Genomic DNA, 23012 nt, shown 5'->3' with positions numbered 1-23012 from the left:
GGTGCGTTTCTCAGAACACCATTAACATTTGCACAGCAGTTAGTGCATTTCCCAAAACAATTAGTGCAAACTGCAAAACCTAGTGGATAGCCTGCAAAAGCACGTCACATGCACAGAATTGATTATCCATACCTCAAAAGCAAGTATCCATGTCAATGAAACTGTCAGTGCCATCAAAATGAAAAGTCTTGACACCATCTTTATGAACAAGATAGTCAAATGGCATTGTCATGTTTCCACTATGACAGTTTATAATTTCAGTGTTTCCCATTGCAAAAACAATTGGTGACACCTGAAAATGCTGACGACAGCACTATGGCCTACCTGTACAGCCATCTGAAATGTGCAGTAAAGTCACTGTAGATGTTATGGGAGTCTTGGGAGTAACTGAGACACTGAATACGTACGTTTCACATTTCCATTGTGTAGAAGTGTTTGTAATCCTACAGAATTGTGCAAAAGAAAAATATGCTACAGTCACTTGTGCACTGTATGTAAACATAAAATCACCCATTTGGTAGAGCTGTGCACTAATGTGAACAATAAACAGCACATGTAACAGTACAGTAAATCATTCTGGCACATCCAGATGCTCCTGTCTGTCTGGCCACATATTTTCATCTACATCACAACAGATGTTATCCCTCGCAATGCAGCGAGGAAAGTATCTCCTGGAGTGGCGAATCCATCCTCTGCAGGACCCTGCTGTGATGTCGTCACATGCTGCATCCATGGCTGCTAGCAGGGCCATTTGCTCATGTGGATTTCATTTTTCTTGAGTACTCTGTCAATTGTTGAAATTGGAACAGATTCAATATTGCCAAATACCGTGACAGCGCTTTGTATGTCTCTCAGCTTTATTGCATTGTTTGCAATGACCATTGCACAAATGGCTTCTTCTTGCTGTGGGGTAAAAAGGGGCCCTCTTCCGCCTCCGCGAGGTTGTCTTACAATCCTATGTGGTGCAGAGTAAACTTTTTGTGAAATTGCAAATACAGTACAGTAACATGTGATGTGTCTGAGATGGCACAGTACAGTACAGTGTATTACTGTTTGCATACCTGTTTTCCCTACGGAATGTTTGAATGATTGAACTGACAGTAGTTCTTCCAATATTGGGTTGCACCCTTCGACCAGCCTCCTCCATGGTGAGGCCGTGATTGACAACATGGTCCACAATTGTAGCCCTTATTTCATTAGGAATCCGCCTATATCTGCCTCTTCTCCCTCTTCCCCTTCCCCTTCCTCCCCTCATCCTCACCCCTCTTCCACGGTGCTGACCTTCCATTTTGTGTCACAGAAGTGTAGAAATGGTACACACTAGCTCCTGCGCAGTTTATATATGCTTGCCAATTGGGGATTCACAGGATTCATCCATAATTGACAGTGAACAAGTTGTTTGTCATTGGTTACAACTAAACTTTCACACGCCTCCTCATGAGTGACAGCTGTAATTCACCTGAGATCAATTTTTCAATTTCGGAGACATTTCCAGGAAAAATGATACAGAAAGGTATAGGATTTGCTTGACAGATGGCCAATATTTGGCATGTGATAACTAGTTCAACAATTTTGTGTGTGATGACTCAAGCAATGGATGTATGACTATTAGTTTTATTGGGAACGACTATTCAGCATCCATAGGTATGATTACTTTTGACTGACATGACATAAGCAAATGGAAATGTCAGAAAGCAGCAGGGAAATGTATGGAAGCAACTGATTCATGTCCAAAATCATTTGCAGTTTGTTCAGAGAGAGGAGAAATTGCTACTATGATGTGCACAAATGACTGAGTGTTGTGGAGGTTGAACTAATAGTTATGAGAATTTCAATTCTGATCTGAGAAACGCACCAAAGCGACTGAGAAAAACTGTATCTTCCCAAGCTAATTTCTGTTTTGTTTTCCTTTTTCTTTATTCTTTATCCACATCATTCCCTTATAAGAAGAATAACTGCCCCCAGACAGGAACTGAGTCTCGTAATTCAGTAGACTAAACAACTAGTGAGTCATTCATTTGTTTATTTATCCATAAGGACGTCTTGGTCCTTCATACTACATTCTTTGTGGCAAAGAATGTAAAGTTTAACCTGTGAGCTATTATGAGTCAAACATGTTTATACAAATCAAACAGATAGATAGATAGATAGATAGATAGATAGATAGATAGATAGATAGATAGATAGATAGATAGATAGATAGATAGATAGATAGATAGATAGATAGATAGATAGATAGATAGATGTGTCATCAGAGAACTTCTGCAGGTGGCCTCTCTGATAGTGAGTGAGTTTGCTGCAGAAGACAGCTAACAGCATCATCTATCCCCACAAGAGGCTTGTAAACAAACTGAAGAGGGTCGAGAGCATGTTTCACCTGCAAGCTGAACCAGGCAAGAACCAGTCTCTTCAGCATCCATCGTCAAACTCATCCTTAAATCTCATCTTAATCACATGCGATTACGTTTTTTTGACTGCAACTCCGTTTTGATTGACAATTGTGACATACCGCATAGACACACGTCAAAGTACTCAAATGTGCCTCAGTTGTTCGTACAGCAAGCATCTCCAATAAATATTTTGTTTCAGTGACGCACACAGATATGCACAACACATAAACATTGTGTTTACACCCCAGATGGATTCACGAGGAGAAAAAAATGTAGAAAGAAGCCACACGGGCCTCTTTCTACCTTCCTGTCTTTACAAAAACACAGGTTACACCCATCTTTGATCTCTTCATTTTTTTTCTTCACCACTTTTTTTTTGTTTTTTTGTACATTTGTGATTTTGTTATTTTTATAAAAACCTGTCTGTAAACATTTAAAAACATCCCAAAGAACTACAAGGAAAGTAGTGATACTTACCCGCAGCCTCCAGATTAACATGCCTTGTAATCTTAGATAAGAATGTTGCAAAACATTTAAAAAACATGCAGGTAACTATTTAATCTGGGAAGTGAACTCGCTGTGACATTTCCAGAGGTTTCTCAGAGCTTTGGAATTTTACACAATTACTCAAGGCCACACATTAAAGGGAGCGTTATTGAGTCCTGCATGTGCTTGGTAATGTTCTAGTTAATTAGGAGTGAGAATGTTACAGAGCTGCTTCTAAGTACCTTTATGTGTTTCACATAGTTAATAACACAACAAGTGTACAATGGTGTTAACATGAATCGGGTTATGTCATTCTCTACAGTATGGGCAGTGCCTGCAGTGAGAATATCAGAGCAGTTCACAGATGGTGCTGTAGTGAAACTTGCTGGATTAATTAAAAACAGAAACATTTAGTGAGTCAGAAAATAGTCTTAATTGTTTAGTTTTATCTTTGTTAATAGAACTCAAAATATTAACACAAAGATGAAATGATCCAGTGGCTGATGTTTTGCATTATACTGATATTGAAGCATTTGCCCTTTGATCTGCTACACATTGTCTTTCTGTTAAATAAATGGTGTAGATTTGTTTTACCTACTGATCTAGAGAACTGGACCTCCATAGGAAAATGAAGCATCTATAATCTATTATCCCTCTTGTGAATTGGATCAATGTGTATTTTCTGACCTATAAGTACACTAGTGCAGTAATCATTAGTGCAGTATTACTAGAAGTTGCAGCTTACCTGGTATTGCTTTAAGATCACAAGTCTGTGCATGTGTGCGTCACTGAAGCCTTGGGACACCTACAGTAGCAGGAACTGTTTCACAAGTAGGTTTATAAACATGCAGGTTTTCCTAAACAGGCAGGAGTTTAGGAACTATAACTAATGGGTAAACTGAGCCCTGGCCCTTTCATAGATGATCATCCACATCAGGAAAGTTGTGCACATGATGAGTCTGTTCTGGCATAAAATGCACCCAGACATGTTGGTCTGAGGTAGTATTGGTTATTTAATATCATTTATTTCTAATGTATCTCAGTGTTTGGCCAACTTGGCTCGTCATATATGTACAGTGGCACATTCACCACTGACATATCAGGTCCATAAGGGTGAGAGGTTGGGTCACGCTGGCCCTTTAGGTTACAGCAATTTTATGAACGCTTCTGATGGCGTTCATATTAGCAATGTATGCACAACACGAGCCGGTCTGATGTGTTGCCTAACAGTCATATCAGATACGGTCAGCTTGTGGAGCATAATTTATCCTGCAAATTGGTTTCCTATTATATCGAGATTGAACCCTCAGCTGACGATCAACAATGCAGTTCCTCCCATTTTGTAAATATCACCAAAGGTTCTTCACATCCACTTCCACACCTTCTAATTGCCACAAACGCCAGCCTGTCGCTCACCAACCGACTATACAAACCTGCTTGCAAGAGCCACTTCTCGTTTCCCCGTTGTGCTATCGTTTTCTTCCAGTGCAGTGCAATTACAAACATTCATACTTGTGGTTGAGGCTGTTTACATTTTTTTATCACTTGAAACTTTGATTAAAAGCTGTATCTTTTAATCAGAGTTGTTCATTTTTAATGAGTCGCTGAGTTTCTTCTCTACTCTGAAGGGATTTCATGTATCTAAATGTCGGCACACCTGAGGCAGTACACAGTCAGTGAATTGCTAGCGCTGCCTCTCATTGTTGACCTGCCTTTGCCATAGTGATGTACAGTTGATTAACGAGTACCGTGCTGGAGTCATTAACTTGCTCCTTCTGTGCACCTCCCTAAGGTTTCTGTTCCTTTGTGGTTCAACAAGGAATCTACTTGACTGATCAACATTTAGTAATAATCAGAGGTGTGGACTCGAGTCACATGACTTGGACTCGAGTCAGACTGAGTCATTAATTTTATGACTTTAGACTTGACTTGAAAAAATGTTCTAAGACTTGTGACTTGACTTGGACTTTTACACCAATGACTTGGGACTTGAATTGGACTTGAACCGGTTTACTTGAAAAGACTTGATATTTCACCCCAAATATAACATTTAACATGCATATTATATAGAGATTGAAAATGTGACGTCATTCACGGGTAGAACCGCAAAGGATTCTGGGAACTCGTGGCAAGCGGTACTAGCGCACGCAGGCTTTCAATTAAAATCAGTCACACAGCGATAAAAAGAAACAAAAATGTCAAGAAGCCGTTGTATTATTAACTGCAATAGCCGGTCGCATGACAGCCACGGGAAGCCGACGGGTAAAGAGATCGGTTGTTATCGGATTACGTCGTTGAAGAGAAATTGTTCGAGCCATGTTTCCGAAGTAACAAAGAGGCGACGGATGGCCTGGATTGCAGCCATTCAAAGATCAAATATAACGTCCCAGAACACTCCAGCTCACAGGTTAGTCTGCTCCAAGCATTTACACAAAGGTCAGTCTGCTGTTGTAGTTAATGCGTCATTTTTCTTAACATAATTGGTGATATAGGTTACAAGCAAGTCTGGCGCTGAACAGAAATTGTCGCGCTATGCTCCTTTATTTATTGTGCATAAATAGTAAATTATCCTGACACAATATTGCGTTTCGCTTCTGTTATTATGGTACACTGACAAAAACACATACTTTTATTCACAGGATAAAACAGGTTTTTTGTATCACTAATTGCCCAGTACGATTACAGCATACAATATTATTGTCACTGCTACATTTCTGTGATGCTACCAGAAATTATTTCCACTACTAATTAATTACCGTTGAGCTCAAAGGTTATATTAATAAACGGTTAACAAATGTGTATTTATGATGACGATTTGTGAGACTGGTAAACTTATGATACGTACGATGGTCTTTCGTTCTACACGGTGCATTTCAAGGTCCTGCACCCATCCGTCGGTAAACTGTACCTGGGCTTGTTGCAGTGACCGGAAGTTACTAAACTTCATGAGTGTATGCACTCACTCCAAGAACCGTATAATTATAAATATGCATATAAATATGCTAAGATGAGATAGCTGACTTCATCTAACTAGCAAATGTTGTCCAGGCTACGTTGGTGATACAGTTTTTTTTAATGTGTATGATATTTTTGTCATGCGATTTTAAAGCCGGTCCTACAACCGCATCCAAGAATAACATGCAGCGTATCTCAGAACTGTCGGTGAAAATTATTCTTGGAGCTAAGTTTAATTGAGCTGCATTTTAAAGAGGTGCAATTTCACAATTTGTGTATATTTTCTAAGTTCACTATTTTGTATGTGTTGAGAAAAACACAGATTTTAAAATTACATGGTCTAATATTTACATTTAGCATAACTGCAACATTATTTTTTCGTTTGTTTTTTTTAAAGACTCGAAAGGACTTGAAATTCAAAGTTTCAGACTTGTGACTTGACTCGGACTTTTACACCAGTGACTTGAGACTCGACTCTGACTTGCCTGACATTACTTGAGACTTGACTTGAGACTTGAGGATAAAGACTTGAGACTTACTTGAGACTTGCAAAACAATGACTTGGTCCCACCTCTGGTAATAATAACTTTATTTATTTAGCACTTTAAAACGGTCACAAAGTGCTGGACAGTCTGGATAAAACACATTAAAAATAAGTGTTCATATCTGAACATACAAACACACAGTCAGGCATATGGTACTGCATTCTTTTATTGAGACACACTTCCATATGCACATTTGCTATGAACTATATCCAGAAATAAGGAAAAGCCGGCAGCTATTTAAAATAAACCACTGATTCAGCCAACCCAATGGGCTGACAGAGGCTGTTCCCAAGTTTAAGAGCCACGACCTCAAAGGCTCGATTGAAGTGAAGCCTCAGCAGGTCTGCTACCATGTAGGGTTTTACACATAATAATACAACTTTCAAATTCATCTTAGCTGCTGCATTCTGAACCAAATGAAGACAGGCTAACGAGGACAGAGAGGTGCACACGAAGAATTGTTTAAAGTAATTGAGACAGGAGAAAAGGTCTAACTTTATTGTTACTTAGATGAAAGAAACAAAGCTGGATGAGCCTAGAGAAGAGAGATTCAAAATTCAAATGGTGGTTGAAAATAATTGCAGATGATTTGATATTGCTGACAAGGAGGTCTAAGTAATTAGTCACTACCCCAGAGAAGCAGTCAGTATGGTTTGAAATAAATTACTGGATTTGAGGCCATTTGCTAGCCAAGCCCAAACTGTTTTTTCTGGACGTAAAACCGGTATTCAAAGAAAAATTATATTCACAAAAAAACTCTTAAATACATTAGCTTAGCCAAGAGTGAGAACCAATGTTTATATACCTGTATTCCAGTCCAGTAGGATCTGATACTGGTACAGGTTGTGGAAAGGATTATCATAGCTTCACACTGCATGGAGAGAAACAAAAGGTTCTGAATTGTAAACAAGCCAAGTTATCCTTTTGATTTTCTCAAATTATTATTAAACCCAGTGTGAGTGTGTAAAACTAAATCTCTCAGAAATGCTGGCAGTGTCTCGGTGGGGTGAGGAAAGGGGCTGGATTTATTCCCAGTATAATGAAGCAAGCAGCGGGGTCATCATTTTTTTAATTTTTACCCTGGGCAACCAGTTCAGTCTCCAAATACTTGGCTGTATGCAGTAACATGCTGCTGCTTCCATGTGAGGCTAGAGTTAATGGCCATATTCCTGTCACACAGAAAGGTGTTTTACTTCATAAACAGCTCGATGATGAACTATCATATTTCATATTGCAGCTATAATAAAGCTTTACACCAGTAAGTGAGCTCTTAAATGGGCAGTAGTCCTTAAATAGTGTATAAACTCTGGTTTGTTTTTCTGTTTATCCATCAGAATCATTATGGCGTGAGTTCCTCTGTGTTCAATACCTCAGCTGTAGAGAAATCTGCCTTCTCATTAAAATATTGGAGCTACATCTCATCATATGATGCTCAAAATGCCAGCAAACTAGAAAAAACAAAACCCAGCAGTCTCTTATTAGAAACTGTGACCCAGATGCTTAAAAATATCCAGAAACCTTGATGTGAGTAGTTTCGTGCAGGAACAGTATTCTTCCTGCTGTCTACATCCAAAGTAAACATACAGGTTGATATCCTCACAGCTCAGTCAAGAGGGGATGCGTAAATGTCTACATCAAGTTACGCTTTGACTAGCGTGACCATATCATCACGGATGGGCGGAGGCTGTCTTCTGCAGTGCGATGCTTTTGCCACACGTAATTCAGAAGTTCTTATATGAGCTGTTATATCTGCCTTTCATTTTCTAGTTTACAGGCTTTTGATCTTGTGAAAATACACATAGCTGTTTTTGGGGGTTTTCTCAGTTTTATGTGGTTATGTCATCCAGGGTGGCTGGCCTCTCCCTTAAAGATAGGGTGAGAAGTTCGGCCATCCGGGAGGGGCTTAGAGTAGAGCATCTGCTGCTTCACATCGAAAGGAGCCAGCTGAGGTGGTTCGGGCATCTGGCAAGGATGCCCCCTGGGCGCCTCCTGGGCGAGGTGTTCCAGGCATGTCCCACCGGGAGGAGGCCCCGGGGCAGACCCAGGACACGCTGGAGAGATTATATCTCTCGGCTGGCCTGGGAACGCCTTGGTATTCCCCCGGACAAGCTGGAGGAGGTGGCTGGGGAGAGGGAGGTCTGGACCTCTTTGCTTAGGCTGCTACCCCCGCGACCCGACCTCGGATAAGCGGATGAAGATGGATGGATGGATGGATGGATATGTCATCCAGAGAGAAACCACATGCTGAGCTGACTAACATTTCTCACAGGGGGTCAAGACAAATGCAATAGCACCAGCGAGACATGTTTCAGTTTGAGCACAGAGCAGACCTGTGATCTTAAACCTATAAACAACCCAACTGACTGTAGTGGCTTATTTATGGCGCGCAGTCACTGTTTTTATTTGCAGCAGCTTAACTTTTTCGTGAAGACTGTGAGAGTTTACAGTAAGTGAGGAAAACAGGTGTGAATGCAAGTGGACATTACACACTAATAAAGTTTCCCCTCAGCGCTTGAGTCAGGGCTTTGTCAGCCCAGCTTGTGCAAAATTATCTTTTTTGTTTTCATTTTTTTCATGTAATGACTTGACATCCATCTAGCTTGTTATGCAACAGATACTTCCATGGTTGAGATGCACTGCTTTACAAGCAGTTTCTAAGGTTTTTTTTAACCTCCTGTTAGCTCAGTCGGTGAAGGAAAGAGGCATGACGCACTGACACTCGACTCTTCGGTCTCTACGCCGATCTGGGACTATATAAAGACCAAACTGTACAGGCGGAAGGACCAACTGAAGTTCCCCGAGGCTGTGCACACAGACACGTGCATGGCCACACATCGTTTATTTTCTTTGCCAGTTTCCCCATCAAATACTTTTCTTTCTTTCTGGCAACCCTCGGCATTCTTTTTCTAAAGCAGTGGTTCCCAAACTTTTTTTTGCTAGGGGGCCTACCAAAGGGGTTTTACAAGAAAAATGTTCGCGCCCCCGCCCCCTGCGCGCGTGCACGCACACGCACAAACACATCCTCCAACCACACACACCCTTCTTTTGCTCCATTGCGGTTTATTTCACACCTCAGACATTTAGTAAACAATTAAGCAAATACAAGTAATCTGCAATAAATTACAGGTAGTAAGTAAGTAAACTCCTAACTCTTTTATGCTATGTCCGCACCTGGTATTTTTGACAGCTGTTTCGTCCACACGTAAACGGCGCTTTGAATCACCGAAAACGGAGATTTTTTAAAACTCCTTTTTTGCGTTTAGGTGTGGACGAGGAATACAGAGTTTGTCACCCAACGTCAAAGGTATGTGCCTTTTTTCACATCACGCTATGCGCCACGTTATTGTTTCCGTGAGATGAATAGCAGAATGGCTGATAGAGACGAAATACTGTTACTGTTAATCTGACTATCTTCAGGTTTTACACGCTTACATATACGCACGCAGTTACTGTCCCTCCATTTACAAAGGCAGAGGCGTCACGGTGTGATTATTTTACGTGTAGTTGGGTTTTTTTTCCTGTGTAATAATATTCAACATTGCTATCAATACATTTTTGCCAAAAAATGCCTCTCTGTGCAAAATGGGTTTAAAAACATAAACAACTGTGGGATACTGTTTGTCCCTGATTTAGACAGGGGGAACAAATCCTGGCAGGATCAACCTGATATTATTTGTATCCTGCTGTAACTTTACTGTGTAAAGAGCTAACATCTCCAAAATGTCAGGAGTAGTTAGTCATTACAACAAGTGTTTGTGAACTAAAAATCAAGAATGTGGGATACTGTTTGTCCGTGATGTGTAGAGCAGCGCCTGCTCCTGACAGGGGACTCTAATTATGCAGGGGAGACCTACCTTGGATCTTGTATAGGTGAAGCCAAAGGGAAGACCATATTTTCTAGTGTTTGGCTTAGAATGAAGTTGGTTTGGAAACATATTCAGCTATGCTTCATCTTCTGCTTTGCGTTTCTGTGGCCGCCCCGTGCTAGCAGTGTCCGAGCGTTTTGGGGTTTTTTTCCCCCCTTTTCATACCGCGCCTAACCCTGCAATGGGGGCGGGCCCCACACTTTGGGAAGAATGCTGTCTTGAGCATCCTCACAAACTTGTTAACATTCATCCGATGCATCTGACAAGAATGGTCACTCTGTTTCTCTCCAGTCAGTCAGAGGGCCCACTGAAAATGTGCATGAATGCCAGCACCTCTGTCTTCAGTGCTCGTCTGGCGTCTGTGGGATTCCGGGTGTATTTCCAGGTTCTGGGATACCTAGAAACTGGACCTTATGGTCAGTGCCAGTTTCCATGGTTCCCACTGTGAAAGGGATGTTCTTTTGGGGCCCTGGCATGTTTGTGAAATCCCAGTGAAAAGATGGCTCTGAGTCTGGAGGTCCTGAGCCCACTGAGAGCACGTTTCGGAAGGAAAAGCAAGCGAGAGAAACACAGAAGTGGCACGTTTGGGTCCCGGCTCAGTGCCGCACATCGGTTAGGAGCTCAAGGGACTGGGTCAGAGCAAGGGTTCACTGGCGGGATATAAACATACTGGTTTATCCAAATTTACAGCAGTAAACACAAGTTCAGCTAAAGATATACACAGAGAGACACGCACATACAAACATTTAATGAGGAAAACTAAATGTTATCCCTAGTCTCCTTTTTTTTTTTTTTTTTTTTTTTTACTGAATTTCACAAACAACGTCCTGTTTTCATTATTAGAACTCACCCTAAGGTGATTTGCACACATTGAATGTTCTTATTTTCATATTTTAGACATAAGCTAAGAAATTTGAAAATGGCCTGTTTAGTTTACATGTTTCAGACACTTAGTTTACACGTGACTCATCTTTTGAAAATCCTCCCAACACTCCCTGTGCAAACAATCATATACACAAAGAAACTTCTGTTTATTGAGGAACACCAACAATGACAAACACAATACTGGTTTTGCCATGAAAATATGAAATTAGTTCAAATGTAACCGGTAAACTGAACTTCACTGCTGTGACACTGTGAGAAAAAGTAATTAGCTGTAGCCTTCCATCGAAACACAAAGTCAGTCATCAGTAATGAACATCAGTGTTAGCAATGTATGTGCTACAAATACAGAAGAGTGATTGGATGTATTTTTAGATTTGAAGTGAATAGACTGTGAGAACATGTGTGAAAAGGACAGATGGGATTTCAAAGGTACATCCAGTACTACAAGCCTTTCCAGTTATAATGTGGACAAACCCTTCTGACTATGACTCAGCACCGGTAGCACTTGTCACAGTAATGAGCTGATCACGTCTTTTAAAATGCATGGGGTTATTATTTTCTCTATACATCTGAAATGTTAGAGATTTATCTATCCTGCTTTTACAACACGTTTAAAAACTGCTTGAGATTTTTGCGATGCTTTTGCGACACTCTGGACAGGCACTCAAAAGCATAACGTCATAAATCCTCGGGCTGCTGACAGATCAATCAATCAATCAATCAATCAATTAATTAATCAAGGCTTTATTCGCCACGTGCAGGTTGCCCTGCAGTGAAATAGTGCCTGAGACAGTGACAGTTGCAGTGGAAATATCTGATGATCACATTTTTTATTTTGGCATCCTGTCTCGTTGCTGTACCTGAGTTACCTGGAAACAGCAGGTCTTCTTCTCCAGCATGGTCACGAACAGAGATGGGCAGTAACGCGTTATTTGTAACGCGTTACTGTAATCCGATTACTTTTTTCAAGTAACGAGTAAAGTAAGGGATTACTATTGCAAAAACGGTAATTAGATTACCTTTACTTTCCCGTAGGAACGCTGCGTTACTGCGTTACTAAAACCGTGAATCTTTTGCGAGAATGTCTCACGACAGTGACGTAAGCGAGTGCGCCGTTGGTGACAACAGCTGTGTGCAGATCAACAGTGGATCACATATCGAGTGCAGGAGAGAGTATGAGCGTGCAGCGTTTAAAGTGTGGAAGTACTGACCTTACTTTGAGTTTGATTCCATAAAAAGTGACAAAAACATTAGTGTCCGCTGTGCGTGGGAAGAAAACTTCTTTTTACAGCGAAAAAAACCCTAAACTTCCAAGGAAGCACCGAGTAGCTACGACGTAATGGGAAACTCACAGAGCTGCCATATCCTTCCACTGACCGCAGCACACCTGCACCAGGGTAAACCTCCGCCTACCCAACTCCTGCTTTACAGGTGAAAATAGAGCAACAGGACCGCTGAGTCTTTGACTTTATTTATTTTCTGCTGTGTTTTACTTGCATCTATTTGAAAGACTGAGTGTAAACACACAAAATATTTTATTTTATGTGGTGGAATGTGCAGAAAATAGGTTTAAATGTTAAACTAATTTCTTCCAGTCAGAGAATGTTGCATATAATTAAATTTTTGCTTGATGCATAAAGTTAAAAGATTAAAACTAATAAAACAAGTTAAAAAGAGACTTTTCCATTTGATTACATTTTGTATGATGGATTATGCAGAAAAAGTAGAATTGGGCTGAAAGATCTATCACTTTATCACCTCTTCAGGTTGTAAATCGTGTTTTTAAAAAGTAACTAAGTAATTAATTACTTTTGAAAATAAGTAATCAGTAAAGTAACGGGATTACTTTTTGGGGGAGGTAATCAGTAATTAGTTACTGATTACTTTTTTCAAGTAACTTGACCAACACTGGTCACGAAGCAGCTGTCTCCTCATTCCCTTTGGAGATTTCATTTACAGATAAACAAAAATGCGCCAATTATGTATTTCAAAAACAGCAATAGAAATATTTATGAAAATAAAAGCACTGATATAATTTAAAGGAAAAGAGGCAGACTACACATTCCTGCTACAGAGCAGTTTCCATGCGGATGGTAGAGATTCAGCATTTTGCACTGAATTGTAATTCTGTGGCATGACAGGTGTGAGGTATTAATTTCTTGTGGAAGGAATGCAGTGAGATGGTGCATTGTGCCTCCCCGCGCCATCATAGAAATCACAGAGCTGGTTTGATCTGAAAAAAAAAAGTGATGACTCTGGCATTTTGCAACTGGTTTCACCATTTTTACATTCCCCTTGAATTCAGGTCAGCAAAAATTTACAAAAATTAAAATATATCAAATCCAGCTTTCCCCCACAGAATCAGGAATGAATGTCAGGTGTTATTATCTTAATATCGCTCTGCATGAAATAATTACTTTCTTGAGGATAATGCAATTGTTAACCAGTAAAAGGAAAATGTTGTGAATAGTTACCACAGCATTCAGAATGGGCTGACTGTGCTCTCAGTGCAGCTGAATGGCTCACATTCACTAAGTGGCTTCATTTCCACTGCGGCTTTACAAAAAGCACCTGGGACTCCCCACATCGTGGCAGACGGAGGAAGAACCACACGTCAACTCAAGGCTTGAGACTCCGCTCTGTGTGGCCAACTATAACAATAACCCTCAGGCTGGACAGTACTCGTATGTAGCTCTGCTTTCCACGAATTGGCAGTGCTGAAGCCAAGGTTTTCCATGGTCAGGGCCAGCAAAACCCCTGAATTTATAGAATTTATGTTGGTTTAGATATGCTAGATGGACATTAATACAACACAGAGGTGTAACAATTGGTTGCATTTGTAGGGATAATTATACTGCTGGACTGCATGTTTTCAAACCATTTACTACAGACATATTACATTAGCGCAGAGCATTTCTGACAAAGCATAGCATGATCATTTAAATGCATTTGGGGCTTCAGTTGGTTTCATTGATTTTATACATTGAATGCTGCAAGAACAGATAAATTATATCACTATCCGAGATTTGTGAAGTACTTAAAAGTTCAAACCACTAATATTGATCCTAAAAGCATTTTATCTTTGCATCTTAACTCACTGCTGTCTCATAGCTTTAGAGTCCTTGAACAGATTTGATAATGTCTGGGCGATAATTAGCAGCAATATGTTAAAAATCAATGAAACAGTTCAGGATGGAAGTGACAGAATTCTTCCTCCCCCTGGTGGCCATACACTGCCAGTGCTACTATTTTATACACTATAAAGTTACTCATGGACTGGTCTCTAATTGTTGTAATGAGAGCAATGTGATTATGAAGTGATGGCTCCGGAATAATGTATAGTCAAAAGCACTGCATCGAGTTGGATAGCGTCCAATAAATACTGAAGTTATAAAACACTGTTTAAAAAAAATGTTTATAATGGACGTTCTTTAGTAATCTGAGAGCTGTGGGATTGCTGTGGGATTTGGTATTTTGGCCATAACACACAAACTGGAACTGGAACCAGGGGCATATCAGTTTTGAGCAAAGAAATACCTTTGTAAGCTTCATTTTCATTGTGAAAAAGTCTCCAAGTCAAGATTTTAATGCCAGGCGCCCCATAATCATCCTATCAAAATCGTCGCAAATTATCAGTTCAAAAAACCGCCTAAGGGGAGTAAGTAATGCACTAAAATGATATGGGCAGATTTTATCACTGTCACCGTATCCCGTATCTGAAATGGAGAGAAAAAACAATATAATTAGTGTGTGTGGTGTTATGGGTTGAAGCGCGCGCGCGGGGGGGCGGGGGGGGGGGGTATCCACGAGTTACATTAATACAAACTATTTCAACATATAACCCTGAAATCTGGTGAAACAGCTGACCGGAACCATCTGTAGAATAAAATCCGTATTTACCGTCAGATCATGAGTCTAATAAAATCCCGTTACTCTGCCACACGCATGCGTAAACGCCCTCGCCGTTTTCCCTTTAGGTAGCATACTGTTGACATACTGTATTGGTCTGACATTAATCAATCACAGTAGCACCGCTCGATCACAGCTCAGCGACCTTCTCAACAAATGGATTATGAAAAGATAAAATAAAATAAATCTATGAAAGATCAACAAAGCCCTTCCGCTGAATCACGGTTGAAAGCTTCGAGAAAATACATTTTATTGTATTGTATTGTATTTTATCACCAAACTATTTTAGCATGTGTTTCCGGAGTATCACTGCAGAGATGTTGACAATGAAGAGATAGAAATCCTCCATGTCCGCCATCGGTACGTCAAAAAATGTATGCATGCAAGAAGCTTCACGTGTAAGAAAATAAATAAATAATTAAAACGTTAGAGTAACAAATGACCTGCTATCTCTATTTTGCTGACATATAACGTTATCAATGTCACAAATTAACTATAAAATGGTACTTTCAAACATCAACGGACGCTCTTTGGTTATCATCGCAAAACCGGAAGTTAATAGCAGACTATTTCCACTTCGCCGTATTTATCTTTGTGTGTTTGGTTGTCAGGACAAGCCCCAGGACAAGAGGGCAGAACACCGGTCCTTTGGAAGCTCGCTTCATAAGCGGCTACACTGCAGTTACATGATGTACATACAGCCCGGCCTTTTACAGAAAGTACCCTTTTATTTGGTATGTTTGTTTTGATAGTCGTTTATTATTATTATTCTTTTTTAAATAAAGATATATGCTAGCTTATTAGCGACCAACATACTATTGCTACAAAGAGTCAAACGGTAGGAAACCGTTGTCAGAACTGTTGTCTTCTAGCAACTTAAAGAAGTCCAGACGCTTTTCTTTGCAAGTTCCTTTGACTACGATGACCTGGATGACTGAGAACCTTCACAGACACACCGTTGTCTTCATTATCTTCACGATTCAAGTTGAGTAAGTGGTACTGCTAACTTTACGTCAAAGCTCTCTAAGAAAGAAAGAAAAAGGGGGCACAATTTTGCTTAGCTGTCTAGGGTGATTAGATGTCTGCACAACATTTTTTTTATTCCTTGTCCTCCTGCCCGTCTCACATCTAAAGACAGTGTCACACATTTTGACTGTATCTGCAGGACAAGCACTTTGTAAAGTCTATTTTTTACTCAGAAGGAAAGGCTTTTTTGTATTTATTGTAATTCTAGTCAGAACCAAGAAGACATTGTCTTGAATACAGTGGAAACAACCACATAGAAATTGAAGCAGCCAGTATATTCTAAGAAACAGAGGTTTTCTCTTTTTTTGCTAGTTATTTTTTAATTTTGCACAGAGAGGGAAATATGGTGGTAACAAAAAAGTTAAAATTGTCAGATACAACAGGTATCTGACAATCAGGAAAACAGGTATGCCAATCCACCAGTACATATGAACTGAAAACCAAAAAACAATTAGCAGCTGCAACGATGGTGAAATTGAAAAGAATACGACATTAAGCATCCTTTTATCTTCATCTTTTATCAAGAGAGTTGAAACTATAATATATTTAGCATATACATGATAAATGCCAGTGTTGTAAAATTGTTTTTTCCATTTGTTTGTTTTTTATTATTATCATTTTAAATTTAGATATGAACATTTCAAGCTACAAAGCTGACATGTCCCACTTTGTCCCACACAACAAACCCCATGTCTGCCCAACAACCAGTTTGGCGGGATCTGGTCAACCAAAGTGCTGATATTTTTACTTATATAAAAATAATAATAATACACTTATCTTCTGTTCAGGTATGTAAGTAAATAACTATAATTTGGAATCATAATAAAAACAAATAATACTATTTAATAGTAAACAGCAAATTTGTAAATTCATCGATAACATTGATAATTACATTTTAACATTAAAGTATAATTTTACTTAAATAGCTTGCACATGCTGGTGGATAAACCATTACAGAAACATAATTACCAACACTGTTAATTTTGGATTGGGTGGTGGTCTAATAAATCTTTTAAGCCGTTTATATGTAAAAATCATTTGATAAATGAAGTATTTCTCAATGCATTTCAACCTATGATCTAATGTTTATACATGGTCATATGATTTTAATGTTCCAGTGTGGGTGACACTCAATATATTTGATATACTGACTTATTAAATGGCTAAAAAAAGATTTTAAACACGCCTTTCTGAATGGTGGCGCTATTGCATAAACATGCCATTAGAGGGCGCTTTGGTAGAAATTCTTGATACTCAGGCATGACGTCGAAGTTTTTTTTAATGTATTTATTAGTGACCTACACGAGTCACGACCATGTGCTAATGTTCTATGTATAAGTCATAAGCTATCGTTCTAAATGGCCAGTCTTGTCCAGAAATGTCGTAGTTTCTAACTGACTTTCAATAAGGCATTTATAAATTCTAATGTAGTTTATTACATAGGTGAGGAACATTAATCGTCTCATTACCACGTGATTTTCTGCTGTCAAAATATGGGTCCTGGCACTCATGTGGACGTTATTTTGGCACGTATCACTCACTTAAACCTTGTTCTGAGACACACAGATGACTTTGATTTTGTGGGTGATGGGTGTAAGTGCAATGTTAGCGAGAAACTTGTTTTATCCAGATGTTCTGCACCATGTTTTTTCTCTAAAGCTGGAGCAGGATGAAGGCAGCCTTCCGACTTAACATTGTCAATTATTACTCACTTATACAAGTTCTAAAACAGTATTAAGCATTAATTAAATTAGGCCAGTGGTTACAACTGAAAGGGCTTTACAAAATGAGCCTTTATATGAAATGCTTCTGAAAACGACATAATCATATCTTTGTCCTGTTGTGTAACTGAAAACAATTTATGCTGTTTCCTGTTGCTTATATTATGTTACTTATAATCTTTCTATGCTTGCAGGTAAGACAGACAGACTGAGACTAAAATAATGTAAGAGTCTGTCCAGTATATCCTCTTGAAGAACACTATCTGACATTACTTTTAATGAATTCTAACCTGATATATGTTCATGTTGAAGGTCTGATCTAAAATACTACATGTCACTGTCTGTGACTGTGGGTGTCATGTTGGTGGGCCTGTCATACACAATCTGTTTAGCCTCCCAGTGGATTTATGGTTGGCCTGACAAGCCTGGGTATAAGAAGTACATAGAAGCTCTTAATCCAAGGTAACTTTTAAAATACTTTAGATGTGTTCTCTGTTTTTATTTTGCATTTTTGTTCCACTCATTGAGCAGAGTCTGTTTTTAAGGTTTGTTTATGTGTTTGTGTTCTTAATCAGGCGAATATATCGTCTCAGCTTTGTTACGCTGGATCTTCTCAAATACCTGCGGTATGCCAGACTTTACTTTCAACTGAAGTCATGGTATAACGATGAGAGGAACCTTAAGTATTACGAAAAGGTATTTTAAGGATAACTTGCTGAGAAAATCTACCTGTTTTGTTGAAAAATTTGTCAGTAATCAGTTTGTTTGTGTGGACACTTAATAGGGCATCACATTTGGTCGCAGAGGCAACAAGCTGGACTTGTACCACCCTCCAAATGTAGACAAGTTAGAAGATATGCCATCACCAGTTGTAATATTTATCTATGGAGGTGCTTGGAGTTCAGGAGAAAGGTCCACTTACTGTTTACTGAGCAGGCAGATGGCTGAAGAACTGAAAGCAACTGTAATTTGTCCTGATTACTGCACATATCCAAAGGTGAGAGCTTCTGAACAACACAGTAAAAGCGGGGGGGGGGGTTATTCAAATATTAAACTTCTAAACTACTCTTGGCTGACTCTCATCAACAGGGGAATGTTTTAGGGATGGTCCAAGATATCGCTGACTGCTTGATTTGGGTCCACGAGAATGGAGAGAAATTCAACTTTGACAAAGTAAGACAGCTTAGTATTATTTAAGTATTCTTTGGAACATGAATAATAAGCTGCCTATATCTGTACAATCAAACAAACCTCCTGAAATATAATTAATCAATAACAATAGCTACCATGACCCAAAATACTGACTTTTACAAATGTTACATATTCATATACATGCGTTTTTACAGATTAAGTAAATGTTTTATTTATTTTGTAGAATAATTCTGACAGCTTCTGCATCATGTCTTTTCCTATTTTTTAATTTTTGACACTGTTTTGGATTGTGACTGGTGGTTGAAGTGAAGTAATGTAACTTATTTATCATTATTTATTCAACATAAACTGGAAACAGATTTTTAGGTCTTGTTTAACCCTCTGAGCAGTAAAAATCTTCTTTTTGGTGTCGTTTCCACATGTTGATTAAAAACCACATCATCATACAGAAGTAGTTTGAATGATTTCCCGACCCTAGAAACTGAGCCGTGTAAGGAGGATTCAGCAAAATCTCAGGAGGGACACTCAGACCTTTCTCTCCATGCAAACGGCCCCAGTACAAGCTGGAGACTGTGGTTTGATAAAGTTAACAGAACCAAATTAATCTGACACCGTCCACCCCTTGGCTGTGTCCAATACCTACTGGTAATGATTTATTGCCAGCAAACCAAACCAAACTCTCGATATGGTTGTAAAGGGTTTGGATAACCTGGGCCAGATACACCATACTCCCAAAACAAACCCAAGAAAGACACCATGAGGAATGTGGTTGAACATGGTGAAATCTCAAAGTTCATAAAACACTTCTAGGCTAGTTGGGCAAACTCCCACATTACTTTCAGTCCTCAAGAGAATAAAGAGCTCTTCTAGTCTTCACAATCAGGATCAAAACCACATTGTTCCTGTAACCAAGGTCCACCTAACTGGCTCTCCTCTCTAATACCCTGGGACAGTCCTTCCAAGAAGCCTGACGGGTGTGATCCAGCAAGACAATTGCATAACCTGCAAAGCCTTAGGGAATCGTGGGTGAATCTCTACCACCAATGAGTTTTTTTTAACTACATCAGTGACCTTGCCCTCATTAATGTCTGAGTCCTCCTCTTCATTCCCAAACTCTGCTTTCAGCACCGAAGCAGTCAGTGGGATTGAGGAGGTCCCACAAGTCAACCAAGCTTCGGACTGCTTCTTCAGCTTGACTGGATTAAGGGTTATTCCTGTGACAGGTATCAGCCACCTTACAGCTGAAACCCTTTACAGCAGCTTCAGCAATGGTTTTGCAGAGCGTGGTTCACTTGGACTCAGTGTCCTTAGCATCTCTCAGAATGTTGTCGAAGTTCTGAAGTTGCCCCCAACGTACCTTCACTACACAAAGCGTGTGCAGCATGCTCCTGCATCACCTGATCCTAGTCATCACCAGGTGCTCAGCTAATAGCTCAGTTTCCCTCCTCACCTATACGGCATGCTGCCACAGATCTGATGATACGATTACAAAATAAATCGCAGCGCGACCTAGGATGTCCTGGGATTAAGTGCATATATGAATGCTTTTATACTCATTCACAAATTGTTTGTTATAAACGTTAAAAAATACATATATCTAATCACATACAGCATGCTGTTCTGTTTTTTATAGGATAACATTGTATTAATTGGGCATTCAGCAGGTGCACATTTGTGTACACTCACCACACTGTTTCTTGTTGATACAAGAGAGGAGCTTTCCATAGAGCCAGACAAGCAGCAGGAAGTCTTCCTGTTAATAAGAGGAATTATTGGTAAGAAATGAAGTTCATCATCTAAAGAAATGTTTTTTAATTTTATACTAAACTTTCATGATGTAATATTTGCCACATACATAGCTAAATTATTGATGGAGATTGTAAAACACATTTTGAGCATTTTTAGCTAATCTGTGGTTCCTCTTCCTTTATTTATACTTTATAAGTTAGGTTAACTGTTTTATATTCTGGACAGGTCTGAGTGGCGTCTACAACACTGTGGAACATTATGAACATGAACAGAAACGAGGAATCGAATACCTCTCTGACATGCACAGAGCAATGACTGGTGTGGAAAACCTTCCATTCTACTCACCAACACACTTACTGAAGAAGCTCAGCCAAGACAAAGTCAGCAGGTGAAGAGAAAAGGATAAAAAATGGGTTTAAAACCAATTATAATTCTAAAATCTAGTGCATCAGTTATTTATTTGAAATGCAAACACACTACAGACATTTATTTACTACAGTCCTTTTTATTCTGACAGATTGCCTCCATTCGCCTTGCTCCATGGGACCAATGACATTGTCGTTCCTGCTGAATCTACCATGAGATTCTCTGAGCTTCTCACTTCGCGCTCTGTTAAGTTGTCATTGAATCTGCTTCCCAGAGCGAGCCACACTGATATCCCCGTTGACCTCATGGTGTCAAACAGACGCCTCTACCATCCAATCTACGGATACATCAACGAAGAGTTCAGAAAACTTCTGGGTACTTGCACATCATTAGAAAAACATTCAAAAATCTGTAATACATACTGAATGATCCATACATTTACGTTTTAGATACTTGTTCTTATACCTCAAATGAACCATTTAACTTTGAGTTTGGTTTAACACTTTCTGAGTTAATAACACTGTCATTATATTTTAACAATACTGTGATTGTGTGGGAGAGTTGTTCTCTACGATGCTTTCAAATAAATAATCACAAAGTAAAATAAGTTGTGGAGAAATGTGCGCTAGTAAGAATTGCACTGATACACAGTATTAAAAGTTGAATACAGTTAACAAATCTGTAGCTGTTATTTAATTATCAAATTTGAGAATTTTCAAGTGTTTTATTTGATACTCTAAAAGTACGTGTATAATATATTGTAACAGCACATTAATAACCCAAGTTTTATTGACAAATGAAGTACAGTCATCATTTTTACACCTACTTGAAATTATTATGCCTAATATTCCAAAATTCAATGTTGTTACATCTTGTGATAGTGTTAAAATCTAACCCGTCACTCTTTTTGATATACATGTATTTACAGAGAGCAAAATATTTTGGGAAGTCTTGAATGATTAGCAATTTTTGAGCCAGTATAACTTTGAAACAGTACATAAATACCATCAGATTTTCACTGCAGAACAATAGTAACCATGTTCTGTAAAACTTAATTGCTTTAAAATGTTTGAATTTTGAGCATTATTTACAAAAAATGTGTGTCAAATGTTTTTACTGCAAGTAGAATAGAATAAAACTTTGGTCTGTATCAACTGTGCAGGAAATCAAAATAGTAAGACAAGGGGAATAAATAACCAACAAGAGGAATATGTACAAAACAAGGGGAAGGAGTTGGTTGGTGTATGGAGTCTGTGTGTGAGTGACCTGAGGGATGAGGCCACTCAGATCATGAATCAGACCATAGCTCAGATTGGTGGGTGGGTGGGGTGGAGGTGTGGGACTTGATTCACCTGAGGTATGAAATCTCTACACATCATATTCACTGTCTGGCCTTTGACGAGATAAACTGATCACGTTCTTGTGTTTGCAAAAAAACTACACGAAAAAACACCTAAAGAAATAAAAGCTGTTGTGAGAAACTCCTGCCAAATATCAATGTCCTATAGTTTCAGCTGGTTTGGGAATATCAGATGACCTCAGGAGCTGGCTTGATTAATCCCTTGTTGGAGGGAGTTAAGTAATGCCAGTACTGTGCCAAGCAAGCTAAAAGGGCAATTAAAAAACAAAAAGCACCTTTTGAGAAAGACTTTGCCTTCTTCAAAATAATAATAATAATAATTGCTGGATCTGAACCACCAGAGGCAGCAAGACTGTTTTCAGATTGTGTGAATGGAGGTAAGTTTTGGGCTAGTAGAGCGTAGCTCACAAAGATGGCTTCATCTGAAGTGTAATCTGAAAAAAAAAAAACTTTCCAGGTTACATAGTATATTCCTGGTAAATATGAATAAAACTGTAACATATCAAATTACTTGCCTCAAGGTGCATTGTAAGGTAAGGTAGACCCTACAATAATAGATACAGAGAAAAACCCAACAATCAAATGACCCCCTATGAGCAAGC

General features: G+C 39.1%; 1 protein-coding gene across 5 annotated transcripts; it reads left to right on the top strand.

Annotated features, from left to right (window-relative positions):
* Window positions 1-5009: 5009 nt before the first annotated feature.
* On the top strand, window positions 5010-22531 carry si:dkey-193c22.1 (uncharacterized). 5 transcript variants are annotated; one of them, XM_076891020.1, is made up of 10 exons: window positions 15569-15770; window positions 15893-16025; window positions 17978-18007; window positions 18096-18245; window positions 18359-18479; window positions 18568-18780; window positions 18873-18956; window positions 20569-20710; window positions 20910-21072; window positions 21202-22531. In XM_076891020.1, coding segments are annotated over exons 3-10 (1149 nt in total). In that variant the 5' UTR covers window positions 15569-15770; window positions 15893-16025; window positions 17978-18005; the 3' UTR covers window positions 21476-22531. The 5 variants fall into 5 exon arrangements, with proteins under 5 accessions (XP_076747137.1, XP_076747136.1, XP_012773448.1 ...); XM_076891022.1 differs by lacking the exons at window positions 15569-15770; window positions 15893-16025 and adding an exon at window positions 5010-5283; XM_076891021.1 differs by lacking the exons at window positions 15569-15770; window positions 15893-16025 and adding an exon at window positions 9421-9680.
* Window positions 22532-23012: the final 481 nt, after the last annotated feature.

The sequence above is a fragment of the Maylandia zebra genome, linkage group LG12, assembly GCF_041146795.1.
Source record: "Maylandia zebra isolate NMK-2024a linkage group LG12, Mzebra_GT3a, whole genome shotgun sequence".
Classification (NCBI taxonomy): domain Eukaryota; kingdom Metazoa; phylum Chordata; class Actinopteri; order Cichliformes; family Cichlidae; genus Maylandia; species Maylandia zebra.
This window is presented reverse-complemented; position numbering and strand designations above follow the sequence as displayed.